The sequence below is a fragment of the Pectinophora gossypiella genome, chromosome 15, assembly GCF_024362695.1.
Source record: "Pectinophora gossypiella chromosome 15, ilPecGoss1.1, whole genome shotgun sequence".
NCBI lineage: Eukaryota > Metazoa > Arthropoda > Insecta > Lepidoptera > Gelechiidae > Pectinophora > Pectinophora gossypiella.
In genome coordinates, this window is record NC_065418.1 from 14,177,385 (window position 1) to 14,199,284 (window position 21,900).

The 21,900-nt window shown below is 39.3% G+C and overlaps 2 protein-coding genes across 2 annotated transcripts in view; both read right to left on the bottom strand.

The window, feature by feature from the left end:
* Positions 1–4,140, bottom strand: part of LOC126373297 (interference hedgehog-like) — a 65,517-nt gene extending 61,377 nt beyond the window's left edge. The window contains exon 1 of the mRNA XM_050019399.1: positions 3,835–4,140. The gene's annotated coding sequence lies outside the window, so the exon portion shown is untranslated. The remainder of the gene's footprint in view (positions 1–3,834) is intronic.
* Positions 4,141–9,982: 5,842 nt separating this feature from the next.
* Positions 9,983–21,772, bottom strand: LOC126373289 (hypoxia up-regulated protein 1). Its single transcript, XM_050019378.1, has 9 exons — positions 21,614–21,772; positions 21,185–21,501; positions 19,992–20,134; positions 18,441–18,601; positions 17,579–17,733; positions 16,720–16,930; positions 15,311–15,543; positions 13,992–14,103; positions 9,983–12,703 (listed from the first exon to the last, which is right to left on the bottom strand). Exons 1-9 carry the CDS (start codon positions 21,626–21,628, stop codon positions 11,291–11,293), a joined length of 2,760 nt encoding a protein of 919 aa, XP_049875335.1. The 5' UTR covers positions 21,629–21,772; the 3' UTR covers positions 9,983–11,290.
* Positions 21,773–21,900: the final 128 nt, after the last annotated feature.

Below are 21,900 nucleotides of genomic sequence, written 5' to 3' on the forward strand. Positions count from 1 at the left end.
CATAGAATAAACAATACGAGTATATATTCATAGAAGCGACATTCTCTAGCCCCCTTCCGAATACGAATTTGATTTATCTCATGATGATAATTATCCTTGCGAATCCCGTTTACATGGGTATGTATTTTTGTATGCGTGTATCTATGTTATGTATGCCCCTGAGTTGAGTGAGAGAATGAGTTATTAACTTATCTTAAGTGCAGTTTTCACTAACACAATTGGCTGGACCGTTATTATAACATAGTTTTTGCGTCAAAAAGCATACATCCTCAGAGTTTATGCGTTTATAATATTTCATGAACACAGTTGGCTCGACCATTATAGACGGCGATACGGCTCACGGCGAGGAGCTCGGTGGCGCAGCGGTAAACGCGCTCGGTCTGCGATTGTTGAAGTTAAGCAACTTTCGCAAAGGCCGGTCATAGGATGGGTGACCACAAAAAAAAATCATATCGAGCTCCTCCGTGTTTCGGAAGGCACGTTAAGCCGTTGGTCCCGGCTGCATTAGCAGTCGTTAATAACCATCAATCCGCACTGGGCCCGCATGATGGTTTAAGGCCCGATCTCCCTATCCATCCATAAGGAAGGCCCGTGCCCCAGCAGTGGGGACGTTAATGGGCTGATGATGATGATGACGGCTCACCTATCACGTTGGTCTAACAGAAAGCTCGGTGAGGGTACTTAGGTCATCTAGCGATGGTTACCCCAACTGATGACTACCCCAATTGGGATATAGTTGTGTGCTTGTAATGTTATGTATGTGTGTGTGTTACTTAGTTGTTGTCTCTAGAATCACGTACGCTTCTCGTTATCACGAGTTTTAATTACTGTCGTCATACAATACATAACGTCGTACGATTGTTGTATGTGTGATGTATACAAACAATCGACTAATCAACTTGTACAAGATGTACTTACATACATTAAAGCTTGATGTAGACAGAGGCGAAACGCGAGAGCGATTGTATGCTTTTTTTTTGACGTGACTTATTGTAGATTTGCCGCAGGTGGCATTAACTACTTGGCCGGACAAACGAGCGTTTGTATGCGGGATTCATGATTTTGTACGAAACCCGATCGTTTTGCATATTACGACTAAATAATAATATTTTATTTATTTAATATTTATTTATTTTTATAAATGTAATTTAGAAAGTATATTCAGTTTAATTTATTATAATTTACATTTATTTTAATTGTTATATTGATATTGTGATTTAATAGTTACACGGAGGGTTTTTTTGGTTTCCAACCAACAAGCAACCTGTGACGTCATAGAAAAACGCGACAGATGTCGCACTTATTATTAAATTCTTATTTATTAAAATTCATAAATAAGTTAAATAAAAAAAAGAAAACGTTTTTGTCACCTTACGATCTGTTTTTATTTAGTAATAAGAATTGCATAATTTATCTTTGACCTAGGAAACTACCCAATTATTTATGCTGATAATTAAGTGTCGATAGGTAAACATATAAACAACAAATCTTTCTCCTGATAACGTACCTAACAAAAACTAACAAATAACTGAGGTAAAGGATTAAAAAAAAGAAATTAAAACATAATACATAAAAAGGTAAGGAATAGGGAATACAATCCCGACTCGAGATTGTAAATTCGAGATCCCGCGGGATTGGAAATATCAATCCCGAAATTTTCGGGATCTCGTCTAATTCATAAAAAAATGTAAAGTTAGGATGGCTGAATACGATGAAAACTGCTTGTTTGTGATAGTGCGGTTAATTAAAACAAAATATTTTTTGAAAGAAAACAAAATCCTTTATTCTTCAATAACTACTGAAATAAATTAAGTTTTCTTTGGAAATCAGGAGCAAGGTCAGATAGGCAGTCCCTTAAAAAACCGGACCTGTCAAATCTTCAGATTAGGTAAACGGACCCTGTGAAAAACGGGATAATGCTAGAGAGATGACCCTAACTTCATCAACTACTTATAGATTGTACTTACATTAATAATAATATTATTTACTGTTTTATTACACGCGCAGATAACGTCAAAGACATAATAATTATAATAATATCATTCTTAATTATATATAGGTACTTATGTACTATCTAATTTAATGTTAATATAATAGGTATCTAAACGAAACGATGTGTTTTATGTGCAAGTAAATAGAGCCGCCATTATATTAATAATTATTACGAACCGTAAATGTCACGCGAGGCCGTTTATGAGTTTCTTACATTATTTTTAGCCCCATTAATTAATGAATAAGTAGGTAGGTACGCGTGAGTTACATCGTACGGGTTCGAATCTCGGGCCGGGCTCTAAACCACTAAATTCGACTTTATGAGTTTGAATTCATAGAGAAAAGGACAATGAGTCAAAACGTCTCCCTGTATCAACAGATTCCAGACATATCTGATTCGAAGCGTCTTAGCAGCAGCAGCAGAGAATAAATGTCTTATTTTTATTGTGTATCTGTGTAATACTAATATTAGTGAGTAAGAAATCATTGTTACTAACATCCTGGGTCCAAGTTATCCGTAATAAAAATTATTTTGTTTTATTTATTTAGCGAGTTGATATTTTTGTTCTATGGCGATTTTCTCGAAATACGCTCGGTTTAGCCGGAATTCGGGTTTGTAAGTATGATTTTGGGTATCGCCTGGTACAACATTGTTTCAACCAATTTTGATTTTCGACAAATAAATAATAATTTTGTGTAAGTACTTATTTATAAAGAATAGAATAGAAATAGTTTATTATAAAAGGGCGCCACACACAAAAAGAAGCAAGACGGATATTTGTCGAAATGATCTAAGGTGGTGGTGGACGTCCTGAGATAAAAGGGACTCACTCAGCACAAGTCGCGGCGTGAACCACGACGCTGGTATTATGTGGACCGTGTGTCTATGTCCCGTGCTTCTTTTTCTTCTGTCAGTAAGTTTGGTTAATTTTGTTAGATAGATTTATTGTATTTTTACGTGATAGCCCTGTTCGGAGAACGTGGGGCCTACATCGTTGTGTCAAAGGCTCGAATTAATCCCAGCTTGTGTCAACCACTGACTTTAGTTGACAGGTGCGTTTACAGGTGCGTCAGTTATGTTTAAGTCCCAACTAGGTAATAGGGGGCGAGTTTGCCATTATCCGGACAGAATTTTAGAGAACCATGTGATATTAACTATACTCGCTCCTTGTTCGAGAGGGTTTACAGTGTAGTCTACGTCTCATGCTCCAGCATCGTCACAATTTTCAAAACTCATATCCAAAGGTAAAAAAAAATATAAGGTTCCCACTTCCTGGGGCCTGTTTAATAAAACTTACAATTGTAAATTACAATGACAATTTGATGTACATTGCGGAGTGTGTGATCACGAATATTTTGCAGTTTCATATCAGCTACGCACCTACCCCTTCGGGGATACAGGTGCGATGTTATGTTATGTTTAGGTATTTCCTACCTATTTTTCATTGGAACGTCGGGTCTTCGAGTTTTAATTTGTCCAGGGTTGTACTACGCAACAGGTTGTAGGTAAAAATGTTTATTAAAAAAAAAACAAAGAAATGAAAGAAATAAAATAGCGACTAATTATTTATTTTTATTGCTTTTGATCTTCCAGTTTCAATACTGCGTTGATCTTGATCGCCTGACAGGTCAACGACTGAATCGATCTCTACTCCCACAAGTATATAAAAAAAATACATCTACCTAGGTAAATACACGTAATTACGACGATCTTTGAGAGTAGGTAAGTATACAACGATTTTTCGATATGAACTCGGGTCGCAAGGTGCGCCTGACCAAGGTGCATTGCATTCTTCCAAAAGGGACGGGAGGAATGGATTGCATTCTTAGCTCTATTCTTACCGTTTAACTCCCGAATCCCTCCACAATACACACTAAACTGTTCAATAACACAATTTACATTTTACGTCACCAGCTCTGTCAAAAAATACATTTATTTTGTTAATAAATTAAGTTTTTTTTGTTTACATCACTAACAAAAAACACACCGAAATAACGAGCACACAAGCGAGTGGCCGGCGCATAGCCAACAAACTGGATTCGTTTGGCTTGTCTGTCTGTGACGCGGAATGCTATTGAGTCGTCTCTTTTCGGCCTGGAACTAAATGTATGTTCCGTCTCCCTCCCCCGGAGAAAGGCGCCAATGTACTGCGCGGACGCCGCTCTTCCTTCGGGACGGGGCTTCGTAAAAAACAAAAGCAATGAAACAAGTTGCCCGTAATGGGCTTTAGCTGCCTGTCAAGATATTGTATGATTTAAAATTTATTTGAGAGGAGCCTGATCCAGCCAGGGAGATAACCGGCTGTTATTTGTCTTATGAAAACGAGCTGTGCTCCAATATTTATTCAGTGATAAGAGATAGTACACTCTTGCATAATGATGACCTCTTGAACATTCCAAATCCTGCCTCGAGTTACACGAGCCACGAGACATTTGAATATGGATCTAGTTTAAACGCTTTTTTTGACGTGACTTATTGTAGATTTGCCGCAGGTGGCATTAACTACTTGGCCGGACAAATGGGGAGCGCTGAGGGCTCTCACACGGTTAAAAGCTTTGAAGATCTTTTAAAAGCTCTAAAAACTTGCTTAAGGAATTTACCTAGCCTAGTTGGAAACCTATATAGCTATTTAAATTCCTTAATTCCTTGGTTTCACAAAAATCGTACTCCCTTAATTATACATACGTATATTATAACAATGAACTGTTGTCAACCCGAATATGTAAAAATAAAAAAAAAATTGCTAGACAGGTTCCCAACTATTTATTTTATTTGAGTCTGAGATTGAAATAGATACCTACCTATTCAATTAGCTAAGTCTGAACATTTCACGATTCTTGGGCAAAACGTCAGTCAACAAAGGATTATTTTCAGGCACATATACCTATAAATAGGTAGGTAAGTAGGTAGGTTTTGTGTGCAATAAAGATTTTTTGTATTGTATTGTTTCTACATTAAGTATATATATTCTAAAACTAACATCACAAGTTCCACATGCGAACGTTGACGAGTCTACACTGTTGCGACAATATTTGATATAAGAACCTCACGTCTGAATTCAATGGCGCATGTCAATGATTGTGCTGGGAACAAAAACTGGCGCAAGCGCAGGCGCAGCCTAGAGGTGGAAGGGATAAGGGGTGGGGGGGTAGGTACAGCAGGCTGCGGCGCATTCCTCGCTGAATAGCAGTGGGGCATTCTCAACAGACACTTTGTGATTCCACTTTCAAACTTCCATGGAAAGATTTATACATACGTACATATTTGGCGGCAGCACACCCTCGCACGAGGGTGCCTATAGAAGTGATTATCAGTCATGTCTCCACCAAAGGATACTAGAATCTAGAAAAGATTCAGGAAGACGCTTATCAATATATCCCTTTCCACTTGCTCCAATCTCGACACGTGTGAGCCATGTCAGGAGCCTTCGGCGGCTCAATAATAACCCTGACACCAGGGGCCTGTTTAATAAAACTTACAATTGTAAATTACAATGACAATTTGAGGTACATTGCGGAGTGTGTGATCACGAATATTTTGCAGTTTCATATTAGCTACGTAATGAACACCAAATTGTCATGGTAATTTACAATTGTAAGTTTTATAAAACAGGCCCCAGGATTGATGAGGTTGGTCATCCACCTCACAGCCCACACGGCAGAAGAGGAATCTTGATACGCTGCCTTCGCTTCTTCCATCAAACAAGCAGGAAGGTTTAAACCACCTACTCTGAATCTTGAGTCCTCAATAATTCATGCATTTATGTACCTGAAAAAGTACATAAACACCTATCTAGCTGCCGTCTTGTCAAATCGTAAGGGTCTACATCGGTTCTCGGAATGACCCATCTCGCATCCGACACTCACTACAATAAATACTCGCAGATGTGCCAAGCAAAAAGCAGTTTTAAGAATGAAGATGCTCCGACGACGTACACGACTTGTGTGCTGAAGTCGGGATGGAAAATATATAAATTGGTACGCTGAAAATTATTACTGCCCTTTACTATCTACCTCTTACTAACATAGATACCACCTGTGTTATGCCAGAAATGTTCCCAGAGTAGATACGTTCCCGTCGTTAAAACTCTGTAATAGTAAAAAAAACCTTGGCTGAATATAACATTAAATATCTATATTATTTAAAAAAACAAATCTACACAAAGGTGCCTGCAAGAAATTGTTACTTAGTAAGAAGGCCATATATTTTACTCTTTAAGTATTTTTCTTTTGTTTTTTTTTTCTTGTATTAAATTACCTATTTATCACGTGCTCAGTGGTGAAGGAAAACATCGTGAGAAAACCCACATTGAGACCCGAGAAATGCATTTTCGGAGGTATGAGACCTTAGATGTATTGGGCTGGTTTTCCCTTCGCGGGTTGGAAGATCAGTCAGGCAGTCGTTTCTGTAAAAAACCGGACCTGTCAAATCTCCAGGTTAGGTGAGCGAACCCTGTGAAAAACGTGATAATAATGATCTACTACCTGTATGTCCAATAGAGTATTTGTTTTGTTAAGTTTACTTAAACATTTCGCTTAAACAGTTTCCTTTACGATGTGGTGTTTCTTGTACAGTCATGAGCAATATAATGTACCCACTTTAGGACTCTGTCGCACTAACATATTTGACATTTAGTGAGACTTACAGTTCCATTTGTCAAAAAAGTTAATGTGACATGGTACGAAAGTGTATACAAATTAATGCTCGTGACCGTACTAGGTTATGCAACAAAGCTCTTTATACATAAGTCTTGCGCTGTTTTCCAGCTGGGAATGTTCCCAAAGTGGGAAGTGTCTGATTAAGCTTATAACGTAAATATATTTACTTACTAAACCTTTATGTATAATTACAGTGTAGATACTAATTGTAAATATGTAAAACTACTAACATCTGACTGACAACTTTAATCTCAAATATTGTTTTTCTTACATTAAGTATACGGTAGTGTAACATCATCTTATCGACTATTAAAAATATGCTAAATATAAGGTGGTAATAGAACAAACTACAGCTAAACGAAATTCGGCTATAGGGCTATATTAATGCGTCTCATTCATTACTTATTAGATGAGTTAAATCGGTATAAATAGTTGCGAGTTGCAGTTGGTCTCGGCTACTATTTCCATACAAGTACTTAAGTAAGTATGTAGTTGCTACAATGAGCTATGGTAGGGGCTTATTACGGGCATTAACTTTGGCAGCTTAACACGTTCACTATGTATGAACCACAAAAGTGGCATAAATTTGAAACCCATATGTGCATGTCCCATAATATGTGGGGCACTAGGCAAAATGAAAAAATACGACGGGAGGCTTTTCACATTATATGAATTTTATTGTGTTGTGTTGTTGTTGTATTTTTTTGCCTTATCACCATAAGGTTCATCATATCCATCTTTGGAATTCGTATCAACAGTGGCTGCAAGTTGTCTTTGATTACTTGTGGCTCTGCCCACCCCATTAGGGATTACGGGCGTGAGTTTATGTATGTATGTGTATGTATGAATTTTATTGTGTTTATCGAAATATAACATTGCACGTGAGGGGAGGATATCTAATTTTCAGTTACGGTGAACGTGTTAATAGTTTCAGTAGCAAATAGATCTATGAAGTGCAAGATTTTGTTTCGGATAAAACTTTTACCTGTGGCCTTTGGAAAGGTCGTTTATTTTATAGTAGCGACATCCACGTGGACTTGAGTTATCTACAGAACAGATAAGGTCGTAGGTAAGTATATTATTTATATCTCGGACCGATATATACGAACTTATCTGTGTGCTTGTAAGAGACGAACTTATTACTTATACTTACCGAGAATCATGAAGAAGTCGAGATGGATGATCGTTGGGCTCACGATCCGACGGTCCCAGGTTCTAATCCCGACGGGGTCATCACAAAAATTACATTCTTCTTCCATCGCGTGGGTTGCGAGGTGGATTACCAACCCCTTTTGTGATGCCTAGTTTGGTTAGGACATTGCAGGCTGCTGATCACCCGATCGACTGAAAGTAAGATGATCCGTGCGTCGTAAGGCATGTTAAGCTGTTCGTCTCGGTTACTACTTACTGAAACTAATATAGTCGTTACAGGATGAGAGTCAAAATGGCGGGTGTATCGAAAATATCGTAATAAATTTAAAAAGGCCACATCGACGCAATTCATCTAAAAAAGGAATATTCTAATTTAACATTAGCGCATATAAAAGTAAGTGCGCAATGCAAACAAACCCTAGCCTAGATACCTAATTACATACCTACTTACCAACGCTTCGTAATAATAATAAAACTAGCAGTCCAACACCTGGAATCTCCATTCAAATCTAAAAACGCAATGGCAATCTATTCTTAGCACTTGCAAAAGCTATTGAAGCTATAAAAGTAGTCAAATCGCTCGGAACAGGTACGAAAGTTTATGGCTCGACGTGAGGTCGCGGGTTAACAGCTTAACAGAAGACACTGGTTTAATAGCCCAAACGTGCTGCAACTTCTGACATCATGTTTCTTCTATACTAACGCATAGAATAAAGAAAATAACTCGGTAGTAGTTACATGAGCCATTAGCGGATCAATAATAACCCTGACACCAGGGTTGATGGGGTTGGTAATCCACCTCAACCAGTGACGTGCCGATTTCACGCAAAAAGTATCCATCACATGATTTGATGAAGCTAAGAAATTGTGGTTTCTTTTTCCCATCCGATCGCGTGATCTGTTTCAACTGGCAGAGGTGCTCCTCGCCGGTTATGTTTAAGTTCCATGTAATAAGCGATAAGGCCGCCATTTGCCATGTACTTAGTTAAGTCTTTTTGTAATTATTTCTTTTTATTTTGGTGCATTAAAGTGTATTTGTATTGTATTGTAATAAGGAGCGAGCCTATTGCCGTTAACCGGGCACAATACCTGGAAACCACGTGGTATCAATTATATATGACCCAAACCTGAATTCAGTGGTTTTAGAGCCCAAATCGGAACTCGATCCCGTGACACTACAATATAAGTCACGCGTTCTCCGAACAGGGCTATCACGGTACAACGGTAACTCTCCAGATCTGATACAAGATTTTTTTTTCTCCGGCCCCCCGGGTACTGTAGCAGAGTACTAACTCTGCACATACTATCACCAATCACCAATCATTCCTCTACTCTGCCGGCACGTCGGGATACCGGGAATCCTCTTCACCCATCGTCCTTTTTTTTTGACGTGACTTATTGTAGATTTGCCGCAGATGGCATTAACTACTTGGCCGGACAAATGGGGAGCGCTGAAGGCTCTCACCCGGTACACCCATCGTGCCGCAAGTCCTAAGCTACACATACTCGTTGCTACTTAGCAATAAGGCCGCCTATTGTACTCATTTTATTTCTCTTTTGTTTTGTATTTTGTTTTTTTCTGTTTGTGCAATAAAGTATTTGTTATGTTATACTCATTACTATGGTAAGGTATCAAATCGCACGTCAATTGATTTATAAGTGTTCCAGTAGTTACACAGTAGCGATAGTGCCAAATCGACAATTACAGGTGCAGAACTGGGGGGGTTAAAAAGGCCACATTGAAGCAATTCAACTAAAAAAGCAATATTTATATTTGACGTTTATTAGCATAGCGTACTTTTTATATGCGCAAACAAGTGTCAAATTGCAATACTGCTTCAATGTGAAATGGCAACATCCTTTAATTTTATAAGGACCGCTTCCTAAAAGGACAGCACTTACAACTTCCCAAATTGTCGATTTTTAAGGATCTCTTCCCAAATCGACTACTTTACCACGGTTTGCACAATCATTCCTAAGCTTTATATGACACTTTGTCATATTTTCTTCTTTTTCAAAAACCGTAACTTTCGTCGATACCACGTGCAAATAAATAGTGCTTTAAAATGATAAAACAACTGAACTGTCGCCAAAATTAGCGAAACAAATCAGAGAATACGCGTTGGCATTCTGCCACCCGCCTACTTTATTGCAAGTTCCAAGCTACAATAAAACTGCATTCTGTTCATTCATTGTATAATTTATTTTTTGCGACTGGGTATTGAACAATCTCACTTCAGACGTAACATTAAGTCGTTGCGGGTTTCCTTCATGCTATAAACTTGTGAAGAACAACCTTTACGTGGAAGATGATGAAAGATTTGGCAACGGAAGATTGCATTGAAAGTCTTATACTACAATAACTCAATTATTATTCTATTTTCGAAAAAAAAACCATCTTACTGGAAGTAAGAACATAACTATTACATTTGCTTATAAGGCAGTACATATACATACAATTCACATGCAATAAAAGGTTATTCTTTACATTTGACGCATAGACATACCCCGGCCTATCAGTTGATAGCACGAAGAGTACCCTAACTTATAGCCATTATATATCACAATACATAAGTTACGATAAATACGTTCACATTACTCGGTACGGTTTTGGGGGCACTGCGAAATTATAAGTGGTAGAGAGTCGCTTTTAAACACAACTTGGATATAAAACTTAACCAAACATAACCAACAATACATGGAATAAGGACAAGACGGCTTAGGGTTGAGATTTTAAGCATTTCCATTGACTCGTTCGCTTTCCGCACCATTTAAGCTTCTATAACAGGGGTTCCCAATCTTTTTCAACCTGCGAAGCAGTTACAAGTTTAGTATTTTGTAACGGCACAAGTTGTTAGGTTACTTCGAGGAAGATAGGAAAACGCGCGCGAACTTGGTAGGTACCTACCGTCGTTGTAAATTTAAAGTCACGGTCGAAAAAGAGTGACACGACGCTGTATTATTTACCGATGCGAGCGCTCAGATAGATACCTACGAATATTTGTGGTTTCCGATGATGAATGCATGAATGAATGATAGAACTCAGGGCGCCCCTCTTTACTTTCTACACACTTTGGGAACCCCTGTATTATACGTATACTAGATATATATATATTGTGATTATAAAACACGCTGCTGCGATAAACGATGTCTGTCTTAACATTCACTACTGACAGGTTTGTGCCGCGAAATAATATTTACAAAAATAAATTTGAAACTTATACCTTAAGTTATAAGTAAATAAACACTCCGACAGTCTTTCATGAGCTGTTCCCTTCCACCAATCGAGTGAATACTTCTAATCCATTGAAGTAAACACTTTATATTGTGATCTTCATATTCGCTTCCTCGCTCAGTTCTTATGGCGAGGTCTTCAATTGAAACTTCCCTAAAATATACTTTAAGTGCGAAAAGCAAACACGCCATTCACAATAAAGTTATAAAATAAATTAGACTAAAAAATTAAATTAGTTACCCCACATCACTATTATAATTCGGAATGTTCGTCGTTATCACCGCCTCCTAACTGTAATGGCTCCTCGGTAGTGTTCTCAACAAATTCTTTCTCACCGTCTTCTATTTGCTCTGGTGTTTCATCAGCGGGTTTTTCTTCCTGAGTCTCAGAGTTACCGGACTTTTTATCATCCTCAGGATCAATCACCGTTTCAGTTTTATTCTCAGATTCCTTCTTCGCAGGTTTCTTAGGTCGCCATATCTTCATCTTATTCACTAAGTATTTCACCTCCCTATCGAGGCTCGCCATTTTTTCTCTTATGCTATCGATTGTTAGCTTAATCTCTTCATTCTTCTTCAAAGCGTCTTGTTCTTTGATAGATTTCTTCAACCAGTTTTGGGTTTCAGCAATTTTCTTTTCTAACACTTCAATCTCTACGTCGGTGTATATGTCTTTTTCAGGGTTAGCCTCTTTGGTGAAATTCTTGGCCATTTTGAGGAATTCGTTGGAGCTGTTCAACATGTTTTTGATAGCAGCGATGGCATCAGGTCTTTCTCTGTGCTCCCAGTGTTTGTAGAATATCGGATGCGTTTTCTCTTTAAGAACATCGAGCTTTTCATTGTACTTCTCGGTTTCTGCGTCGTATCCGTCATCGTACAACCATTCGGAGACTTCGGTACAAATCTTCTTGATTTCCTCGATCTGCTCCGGAGTGCCGCATTCAGAGTACTCTTCCATGCCCATCTTCATTTGAGCGTCGACAACGAACGCTTCCAAGTTATTCAAAGCAGTTTCCCTTTCAACGCGTTTCCTGTCAATCTGGTTCAGCTCTGTGATCTTCGCCTTGGAAGACTTGTACTGGTCTTGCGTCAACGGTTGAAGATTCAGTACCTGTTCTTCTGTCTTGATTGGTTCTTTCAGTACCACAATCTTTGGCTTGGGCTTGCTTTCTTTGCTGTCTGTTTCGGTAGCATTCTGCTTGTCAGTGGTAGTTTCATTTGCTTTAGTTTCGTTATGTTGAGCCTCTTCTGGTTTCTGTTCAGCTTCCTCGGGTTTTTCAGGAGTTTCCGAGTCGGAACTGAATAGCTTACTGATGGTGCTTCCGATTTTAGACAAAGTGCTGTCGGATTCGTCTTCGGTGACTGTCTTTTCGGCGACGAACTCAACGTTGACTAGGTTGAGGATGCCAGAGTCGTCCATGTTGAAATGTGCCTTGATTCCTTTGTGTTCGACGTTTTCACCTGTATGTTTGGCTAGTGCTGCGCCAACACCAGATAAGACCACTTGGGTAAGGTTCAAAGTACCGATGTTTAACAGTTCCTTGGTTGGTATGTGGTCGAGCTCAGCGTAGTTGACGTTGAAAGTGAAGTCGTCGGTGTGTTTGTTGAATGTGATCACCTTCTTCTGCGGGTAGGGGTTCATCGGGCCGAAGAGAGTGCGCTTTATCTGGAACAAAATGTTCTTGTTATTATTGAAGACCAGTCTTGAAGATCCCCAGAACGCAAAGGTGAACAACAACACAACCAAAGAGTGTGAATGTGAATGGGAATGAGCCAGGAAGATGAAAGTCTTGTCTTTAGGAGCTTTGGTTAAAATAATAGGCGTTTTGGTACTTCATGTATCTTTTTTTTTTGACACTATGTAGAATAAAAAGGATATTTTTTTCTTTGCAAATGCCTGTACGTTAATAATTTGACTAAATTCGATAGTTAGTATCTCATCACTAATTTAAGAGCCACGCTCTTGTCGATGTAGCATTCCTCTCCATGCTACTTTTAAGGAAAAATAGGGCAGTGGTTTCCCTCGTGTGTGGGTGGTAGATAGTTAGTATATAGGATAAAAATACAAAACCCCAAAGAAAACAACATGGAAAGTTACGACATGACATCAACCAACAAAAGGTGTTAATTCTGTACTAATGCTTACCGGTTCCTGAAAAAATTAAACCCAAATATATAAGTAAGTATACCATCTATAGCACTAAAGTCTAAAAGTCCTATCTAATGATTTTTATTAAAAAGAAATAACTCATTTCTCTAATCAAACACTTCAAAAAAATATACAGACATTGAAAATAGAAGTAAACGAATGCCTTTTTCACAGCTTACTGATTGCTGTCTGATAATATCAGATAGTAAGTTTTAAATATTATGCCAGACGTTTAGGGGCTGAGCAAACGACGAATATTTATTACACGCTCAAAAAGACGTGTTTCGGCTAATAGCCCGGGACCAACGTCCTTTCTTCCGAAGCACGGAATCATCTTACTTTTTCCGACAATCAGATGATTCAAACCTGCAATGTCCTTACCAAACAAAGGACAGTCTCGCAAAGTGATTTCGACAATGTTCCCATCCCCCCGCAGTGGAGCAGTGTGGTGGAGTATGCTCCATACCCCCTCCGGTTGATTGAGGGGAGGCCTGTGTCCAGTAGTGGGACGTATATAGGCAGTTTATGTATTGTACTTAATGTGTCAAAACGGCCATCATAGGGTGCCGCTACTTTTATTAGTTCTTCTTCTATTGTGTGGGTTAATAGTAAACCTAGAGTCATGGCTTCCAAAGACCCCTGACATGGCTCATGTGATATACTAGTAAATTTGCTATTAAAAATTCTAAATTAAGTAAATCCACTCCTTCGTCTGCTCAGGCTCATATCTAGCAGATAGACTATCAGACAGTTTACCAACAAGTAGTGTTGCTAACTCATGCAAATAGTAATAGTGAATCCTTACAAGTTTGTCGGTTCCGTCGACGTTCCTCGTGAATACAACTTGTATGGGCAGCAGCACGGCGTCGCGTACGTTCAACGCGGCCACCTTGTATCCCGTCGCCAGAGACGCCGCCCTGGAAACATGTAGTAACACTATCAAATAGAGTTCATTCTCAATACAATCCTGGATCTGAATTGCTCCTGAACAAGTTGTTCACATTATTGGATGTCGTTTCCATATCCCGAGACTATGAAGTCCCGGACTTTTGGAAGGCATGCGTGGGGCCGAAGCCAACACGTAGAGGCCCCTTAAGACAATTTAATCTAAATGTTGTGTGACACCAACCGGCGATTATCCCTGTATGCACTATGGGACTGCACCAAAGATAACCCCCGGTTTATTATTATTTACAACGGCGTCCGTGGTCCAGTGGTTGAGCGTTGGGCTCACGATCCAGAGGCCCCGGGTTCGAATCCCGGTGAGGACACATCACAAAAATCACTTTGTGATCCCTAGCTTGGGTAGGACATTACAGGTTGATCACCTGATTGTCCGAAAGTAAGATGATCCGTGCTTCGGAAGGCACGTTAAGCTGTTAGTCCCGGTTACTACTTACTGATGTAAGTATAAGTCGTCACATGAGCCATGTCAGGGGCCTTTGGCGGTTCAGTAATAACCCTGACCCCAGGCTGGATGAGGTTGGTATTCCACCTCACAACCCACACGATATGAAGATAATTATTTAAGGGAAGGAACATACGCACATAGTAGTTGTGTACTACGTAGATATATATGTATATAGGGTATTAGTGACATCGTAACGAATACTGAGTGGGATGATTCAGACCATGATTCTGAGTTAATAACAAGTGTAATTTTCCGTCACAAAATTCAAGTTTTTTTTTTCGTTTTAAAAAATATTTTCTTTCTATACTTTTGCGATGGAAAATTCCACTTGATATCAACTTAGAATCATGGTCTGAATCACCCTTAAAGTTTTCGTTACAATGTCACTAACACCCAGTACATTGTACGGTCACGAGTACTAATATGTATACACTTTGAGACCATGTCACTTTTTTGACAAATAAACCTATGTCAAATGTCAAATATGGTAGTGCGACAGGGTTCTAAAGTTGATATTGCTCATGACTGTACGTGTACGGTCACGAGCATTAATATGTATACACACAACTTTTTTGACAAATTGAACTTAAGTCTCACTAAATATCAAATATGTTAGTGCGACAGAGTCCTAAAGTGGGTACATTATATTGCTCATGACTGTGCATGAGTTTGTGTGTGTGAGTGAAAGAGACAGAGAGTGCGGGTGTCCTGACCTGTAGACGGCGCCCATGGTGGCGGCCTCGTCGGCGTTGATGGAGCGCGCGGGCTCGTGTTGGGCGGCGGCCCGCAGCGCGGCGGCCACGGCGGGCACGCGCGCGGCGCCGCCCGCCAGCACGAGGCGCGCGCCGCCGCCCGCGCCGCCCGCCGCCGCCACGGCGCGCTGCACCACGCCCGCCACGCGCGCCCACAGGTCAGCGCACAGCTCCTCCACGTCCGCACGCGTCACCTGCAGCAGTGGAACATGTTGGAATACCGAAAACGTTTTTCATTTCGTGTCGCGTTCACTCTATCTTGGTATTGTAATAGCGTTACTTTTTAGCGACTAAACATTTACACTGCAATATTGAAACCAATCTGGCTCTATGGAATCGCCCTGTGGTCTACCGCCGGCAAATCCAATATAAAAAGTTTTCAGAGGGTTCAGAACAATATCTTGAAGACTATATGCGCGGCGCCCTAATTTATTCGTAACTCAGAGAGATACATCAATACCTAGACATGTCAACGATCACAGATGAAATACAACAAAAGGCATAAGGAACGGTTGAGTAACCATCCAAATCCCTTAGCAACTATGCTGTTGGAAGCTAGCAACAGGGTGAAGAGGTGTGCTTTAATTAGGGTGAAGAGGCTCAAAAGGAAGGATGTTCTTGGGCGCCGAGTACTATGGAATATGCATTGGTTGCTTTACTTCTAACTAATCAATAATCACACATCAAATCTAAAAGTCTTGCAACTGATTGCAGATATTAAAAAAAAGAAAAAAAAAAAGTTTTTAGCGACATCTGTTAGGTTTTGTCTTTGACGTTGTAATTGTAATAATTTACGTCACGATTACGTCGGACGACAGGCGCGAATTTCACCCCCTATGGGTCTTCCTTTACTCTAAATAGCCGTAAGCCGCTAAGAAGAAAGGGAGCGCACGCGGGTAGACGGTCTCGCTCGCACTTACGCGGTAACAATGTTTTTTGTGTCCGGAGTGTTACGACATATTCGGAGATATAAGCAACTAACCAAATCCCTCCTAAGTTTCTAATTCTCTCTCAATCTATATAATATAAAAGCGAAAGGTCACTCACTGACTGACTGACTCGCTCATCATGAAATCTCAGAAATTACAAGTGCTAGGAAGTTCAAATTTTGAATGGAGCGAAAATGCGAAATTCTTAAAATGGTAAAAAAGGGGGCCTAGTTTTCTATGAAATTTATTTCAGTTAAGTCATTATTTAAAAAAAATACAATGCATTTAATTATTTTCCTAAACAACCCTTACAAAGGGGTGACATAAGGTGTATAAGTTTGTATGAAAAGTATTTCAGTTTTTAAGTTATCAACTCCAAAATCACAGAATACTACCCGTGCGAAGCCAGCATAACAAGATGCTGAAGTGATATCGACTTACCTGCAACTTGAAGTCCTTATCGTCCAACAGGCTCTCGATCTGGGCGTAATGTTCAGTGTTAGCGGACAGAACAATCTTGACCCTCTCGGCTTCTCGCAGCAGTTTCTCCATAGCTCTGGGCGAGGCGCGGACGTCGCCGCCGCCATTAGCCTCCCACGCTTTGATGAGGTGTTCGCGAAGGCGCAACGTCATCTCGTGCCCGCCTAAAGTTCTGGAAGAAATAAGAAGGTTCTAGAATTTGAATATGACTTTTGTCTTAGATTCGTGTAATGTTCGTCTTTTGAATTTAATTTAAATTGTTTCACCTACTATCAGTTCTAACCCTAATCATCTCAAATTCCCAATTCATAGTAATTTTTCATCGTTTTTTTAATAGATAACTACTAAATATTTTATAACAGAAATCACCAGCCTCGCGGCTCTGTCGGGCTTCGATGGCCACAATTAACCTAAGCAACTTAAACAGCAGAAGTACGGCTGCATTATACGTATCTCGCTCTAGCAAATGACAATTCTGAGTGAGAGAAAAGGATAGAAGCGTAGAAAAGTGTGATGCGGTGCAGTCAGATGTAGTTAAACTCTAACAGCCTACATAACCTAAACCGGTATGCTGTACCGCGGAAGCTTCGCTTAGTCAGCTCCGCTTCGGAAGCTTCGGAAGTTGTATGAAACAACTGCAATAATCATTTCGTCAAACTTCCGTCTTGCTTTTTAGTAATTGTTTTAGTGGAAATTTGATATGATGTTGTTGTCTTTTTTTGTGTATGGCGTCCTTTTATAATCAACTATTTCTATTCTATTCAACAATTAAAATAATTGCCGGCCAAGTAGTGATCACGTCCGGCCAATTGGTGCTCACCTGTCGTATCCTACTCCGAGCACCTGCAGCTGCGGCACGGTGTCCACGTAACCCTTGTCCTTGATCTTGACGGTCTTGTACTCGACCAGCGCCGCCTTCGTCGACGCTGCGCCCATGTCGAAGAACAGCGCGTGCCACGCTGTCTCATTGATTTCCTAAACCAAATGTTATTTCATAAGTTCCGAGACTCCCGTGTCGCAAGAATACGCTTCGAATCTTTCATTGTCATAAATTCATTTGTCTCTGGTTAATAGCAATAGCTGATGAGGAGTGTAATGTTGTGTGTAAGGATTTTACGTGCACCTACGATTTTACTATACGTGATTGGGATCTCGGATGTAATAAGGGACCAAGGCAAAAAAGAAAAAGGGAACAAACTTCTTATGAAGGTCTGAGGGACTCAAAAGACAAGTCTATAGTGAATAGAAAAAATGTATGACGCTATGTTACGCAAACCCCTTTGCACGCCGACATTGTTACGAAACATGCACTGTTATATTTTATCATCTTATTCACCTGAAGAATATAAATATTTTATTCTCATCATCAATAACTTTAGCACACACAGCTGGGCACAACAACAAGGCACGTTATGCCGTTGGTCCCGGTTACTACTTACTGATGTAAGCGAATAATTGTTACATGAGCCAGGGGCCGTTGGCGGCACAATAATAACCCTAACACCAGGTTTGCTGAGGCTGGTATTCCACCTCACAACCCACACGATAGAAGATCATTAACTGAAGAGCCACACTCTTGCAGTTGTAGCATTCGGAGGTGACAGCATGCAAAGACACAACATTCACCCTCTCTTTAATTTGTTCCATGTAAACTCTATACTATTCAAAAACGTTTCTCATACCTTCCGCCTAAATATGCCATAGTTGATAGCAATAGCAGTATAATCGTTGATCAGCTGCAGAACATTCAAGCCCGCTAACGCGGCCGCTTCACGCATCGCCCGTCGCTCCGCCTGGTTGAAGTATCCCGGCACCGTGATCACACACTCGCTGATTTGCTGGCCTAGAAAACAAAAGCAATCGCTGTCACTTTCTCCCAATACTAACGCGTACTTTTCGTTGTTTTGACCTAGTAATGTAACTTGGCCCTCGTAAAATCCTACTCTGCGGGATCTACACGGTTTCGCTGTCGCGCGAGGCGCGAATTATATCGCTTCATGATTAACACTATACTATATACACAAATGACAAGTGAAGATTGTCCTTTTCTTTTATGTAATACAGTAATTAATTATATAAGTGAAGGATTCTGCAACCGTTCTCCTACGACCGATTAGTCCAATGGGGACTATTCGTCGACAGAACTATACATTTAATTCCGTTTCACCAGCAGTGTTTAGCCTATGGACATTTTGTCGTCAGAAACTTTCATCTACATCATTTTCCCACATTGGCCTTTCCACATACAGAATGTGCCATCGACACGACGATAAACCTATAAGTTTTTTGACTACAGACCTTTTCATCTACGGAGATTTCGCCGGCAATCTAAAGTGAACTTCAAATCATAATTAAGAATCTCAATCTGGGAACATACTGACTCTTGAGACACACTTCACAACTAGTTCAGAATTCAGGGCCTTAATTTATAATAACAAGTGCCGGTTTGTGACAAATTGAAGAGCAACAGGTTAGCATGGTATGGACATGTAATCAAGAGGGATGAACGAGGAAAGTTATGAGTTTATATGTGGATGGATATAAGGGTAGGGGACGATCCAAGAAAGTGTGGATGGATTGTATGAGGAAGGATATGTGTGTGAAAGGTGTGAGTTCTGAGAAGACAACTGACAGAAATGAATGGAAGAGGAATACATGTTGTGCCGACATTGCCGACCCCACTTTAAGTGGAATAAAGGCAGGAGGATGATGTAACAAGTTATTTGAAGTACACAATAAACTTTCTTTCAAATAATGGCCAATAACCATACGACGTTATCTACGTCAATAGCATACACTACATCGATTGGTCGAATCGCGTTATTTATCCCGCCGCGCACGATAGCGCACCTCGTGCAGACCCCAATGTATACATACTATTGTAACTTGAGAACTTGCAGCCACATTAGTATTGGCATAAATAAAGTAAAATATAAAATAAAGGGGTTTTTATTGCATGTTTTCTGTTCTGTCATATCATATCCATAAACTAAATTATTGTGTGACCAGCACATTACACGCTTGATCTTGATCTTCCATTAAAACATAAAGTAGGTATATTAATTTAGTTCAACTGACTGTAAAGTGTGTCAAAAGTTTAATTATTGTATTGATGAATGAAATTAAAAATGTTATTAAAAACTGACCCATTTTTTGACCTTTTTCAACAAAAGGATGCAGTTCTCATTTCAAATTGTTGGGATCTTTTTTTGTTAAATTCTTCGTCTACATACCATGGTTGGTTTCAGCAAACTCTTTAGCCTTAGCCAGCATCTGGGCAATGAGTTCCTCAACGGTAAATCTGGTGTTCTCATCGTGAACAAACTCCGGAGTACCTCGTGCTGACTCCACAATCTCGTAGTATGGGTAGCGCTCCCTGAAATATAAATATTTAGTATAGAACTTCTATAGGTATAGTAGAGGCATTTGACAATGGGCACAGATACCTACCTAGATGGTACTGCCAACTAATGGAATCTGTAAATTCTTAAAAAAATAGTAGCCATAGACTATACATATAAGAACTATTTCACGGAAAATATTGGCATATATTTTTTATGATTAAACCTTCTAGTAAACAAACATGGCATCCCCAACAGCTGTTGTGATATGGGTTGAAGCAATAATTTCAAAATATGATAATTTTTATCAAAACAATTATGTCATAACTATGTTTAGTGATTGATTTCAAAACATTTTAGGTGCCAAATATGCTGTGATTTAAGTAAAAACATAAGGAACAGTGTCAGTTGTTTGTTTAGTAAAGGGCTCTATCTTAAAAAAAATACCTTATAGACAATGTTACAATTTCAAACATCATACTACTAATGACAGGTCAATGACCTGTGGTCTGTGTACCTGAAAGTGTTAAATTATGATAATACCACTAAAAAACTAAAAAATAAAAGAAAGGGTTTGTCCTGTTTACTCAACATTGAAACAAGGATAAAGATTACAACAATCAATATTCAAATACACAAAGTTAAGAAATTGCTTTGAATAATCAAAAAATTATATTGTTAAATAATATAGATTGAAGAGTACAAATATAAATACTTATTATTCTTATCAAGATCAAGTTTAATTAATAAATTATTTATTTATATTTCAGATTGCATCATATTTGACACAAACTAAAATAGCAAAAGCAATGAACTTTCTAGATTGTACATGAAAGTTCTATAAATTTTATAGCCATCAAAATCAATTATAATCTTAGCTAATATTCATAATACTGCTTACTTTTAATCATTTCTATGCACAATATCAGATATTTGAGGCCTATCACAAGTCTGCTTAAACTTTTAGTAATTTTTAACCCTTAACTTGGCTGGGGTTTCTTGGGTTGCAATTGAAATGTGAAAGGTAAGTCTATGAACTTATACTTTTTCTGAGTTAAGGACAGCGCTATTTTGAGGTCACTAACCTGAAGGCTTGCACCAGAGGGTGATCAATAGGCTTTCCTAGCAAGTCCAGGAGATACTTGTAGGAATTCTTGGGGAAGCGCACGCCAACGGTCACGGCGTCTTCGCCGAATGTCCGCACGTTGTCCCGGAACGCAACCACCGCCGGTGTCTTCCTCTTTGACTCCTTATTCAGCACAATCTCCATCGGCACTCCCGGTGACACGATACCGACTTTCATCCATTCCGAGCCGAAATCGATTGAAATCACCGCCGCCGCGTCCGTGTACTGACTTAATAGTAATGGTAACAGCACCACACTCAACATTCCATACATTTTCTGCAAATTATAAAAGAAAAACTAAATTTTTCAGTACATTGAAACACATTAACGATTCCGGAAAATTGCTTGTCACAATCAATCTGTATTTTGTGAGAAAGTATGCGCTTACCAGGTATAAAGCCATGTCTTTTCAAAAAACCGACATGCAGCCTTTCATTTATCGTGCAATTCACTTATTAGAATCTATAATAACTAAAATCTTTTGTACATTTACTTCGAAGTGGACCAGCTACTTTAGTCCACGTCAAGTTTAACGTGTTTTCTTCTTTTTGGTTAGTGACGTTCTTGCCAGGATTTAGGCCACGTATTGTAATAGAAAACTTCTCATATCCATATACAAGTCTAGAAAAATGTATGGAAATTTTTGTAAAATGCAATGTGATTTTGAATATTTTG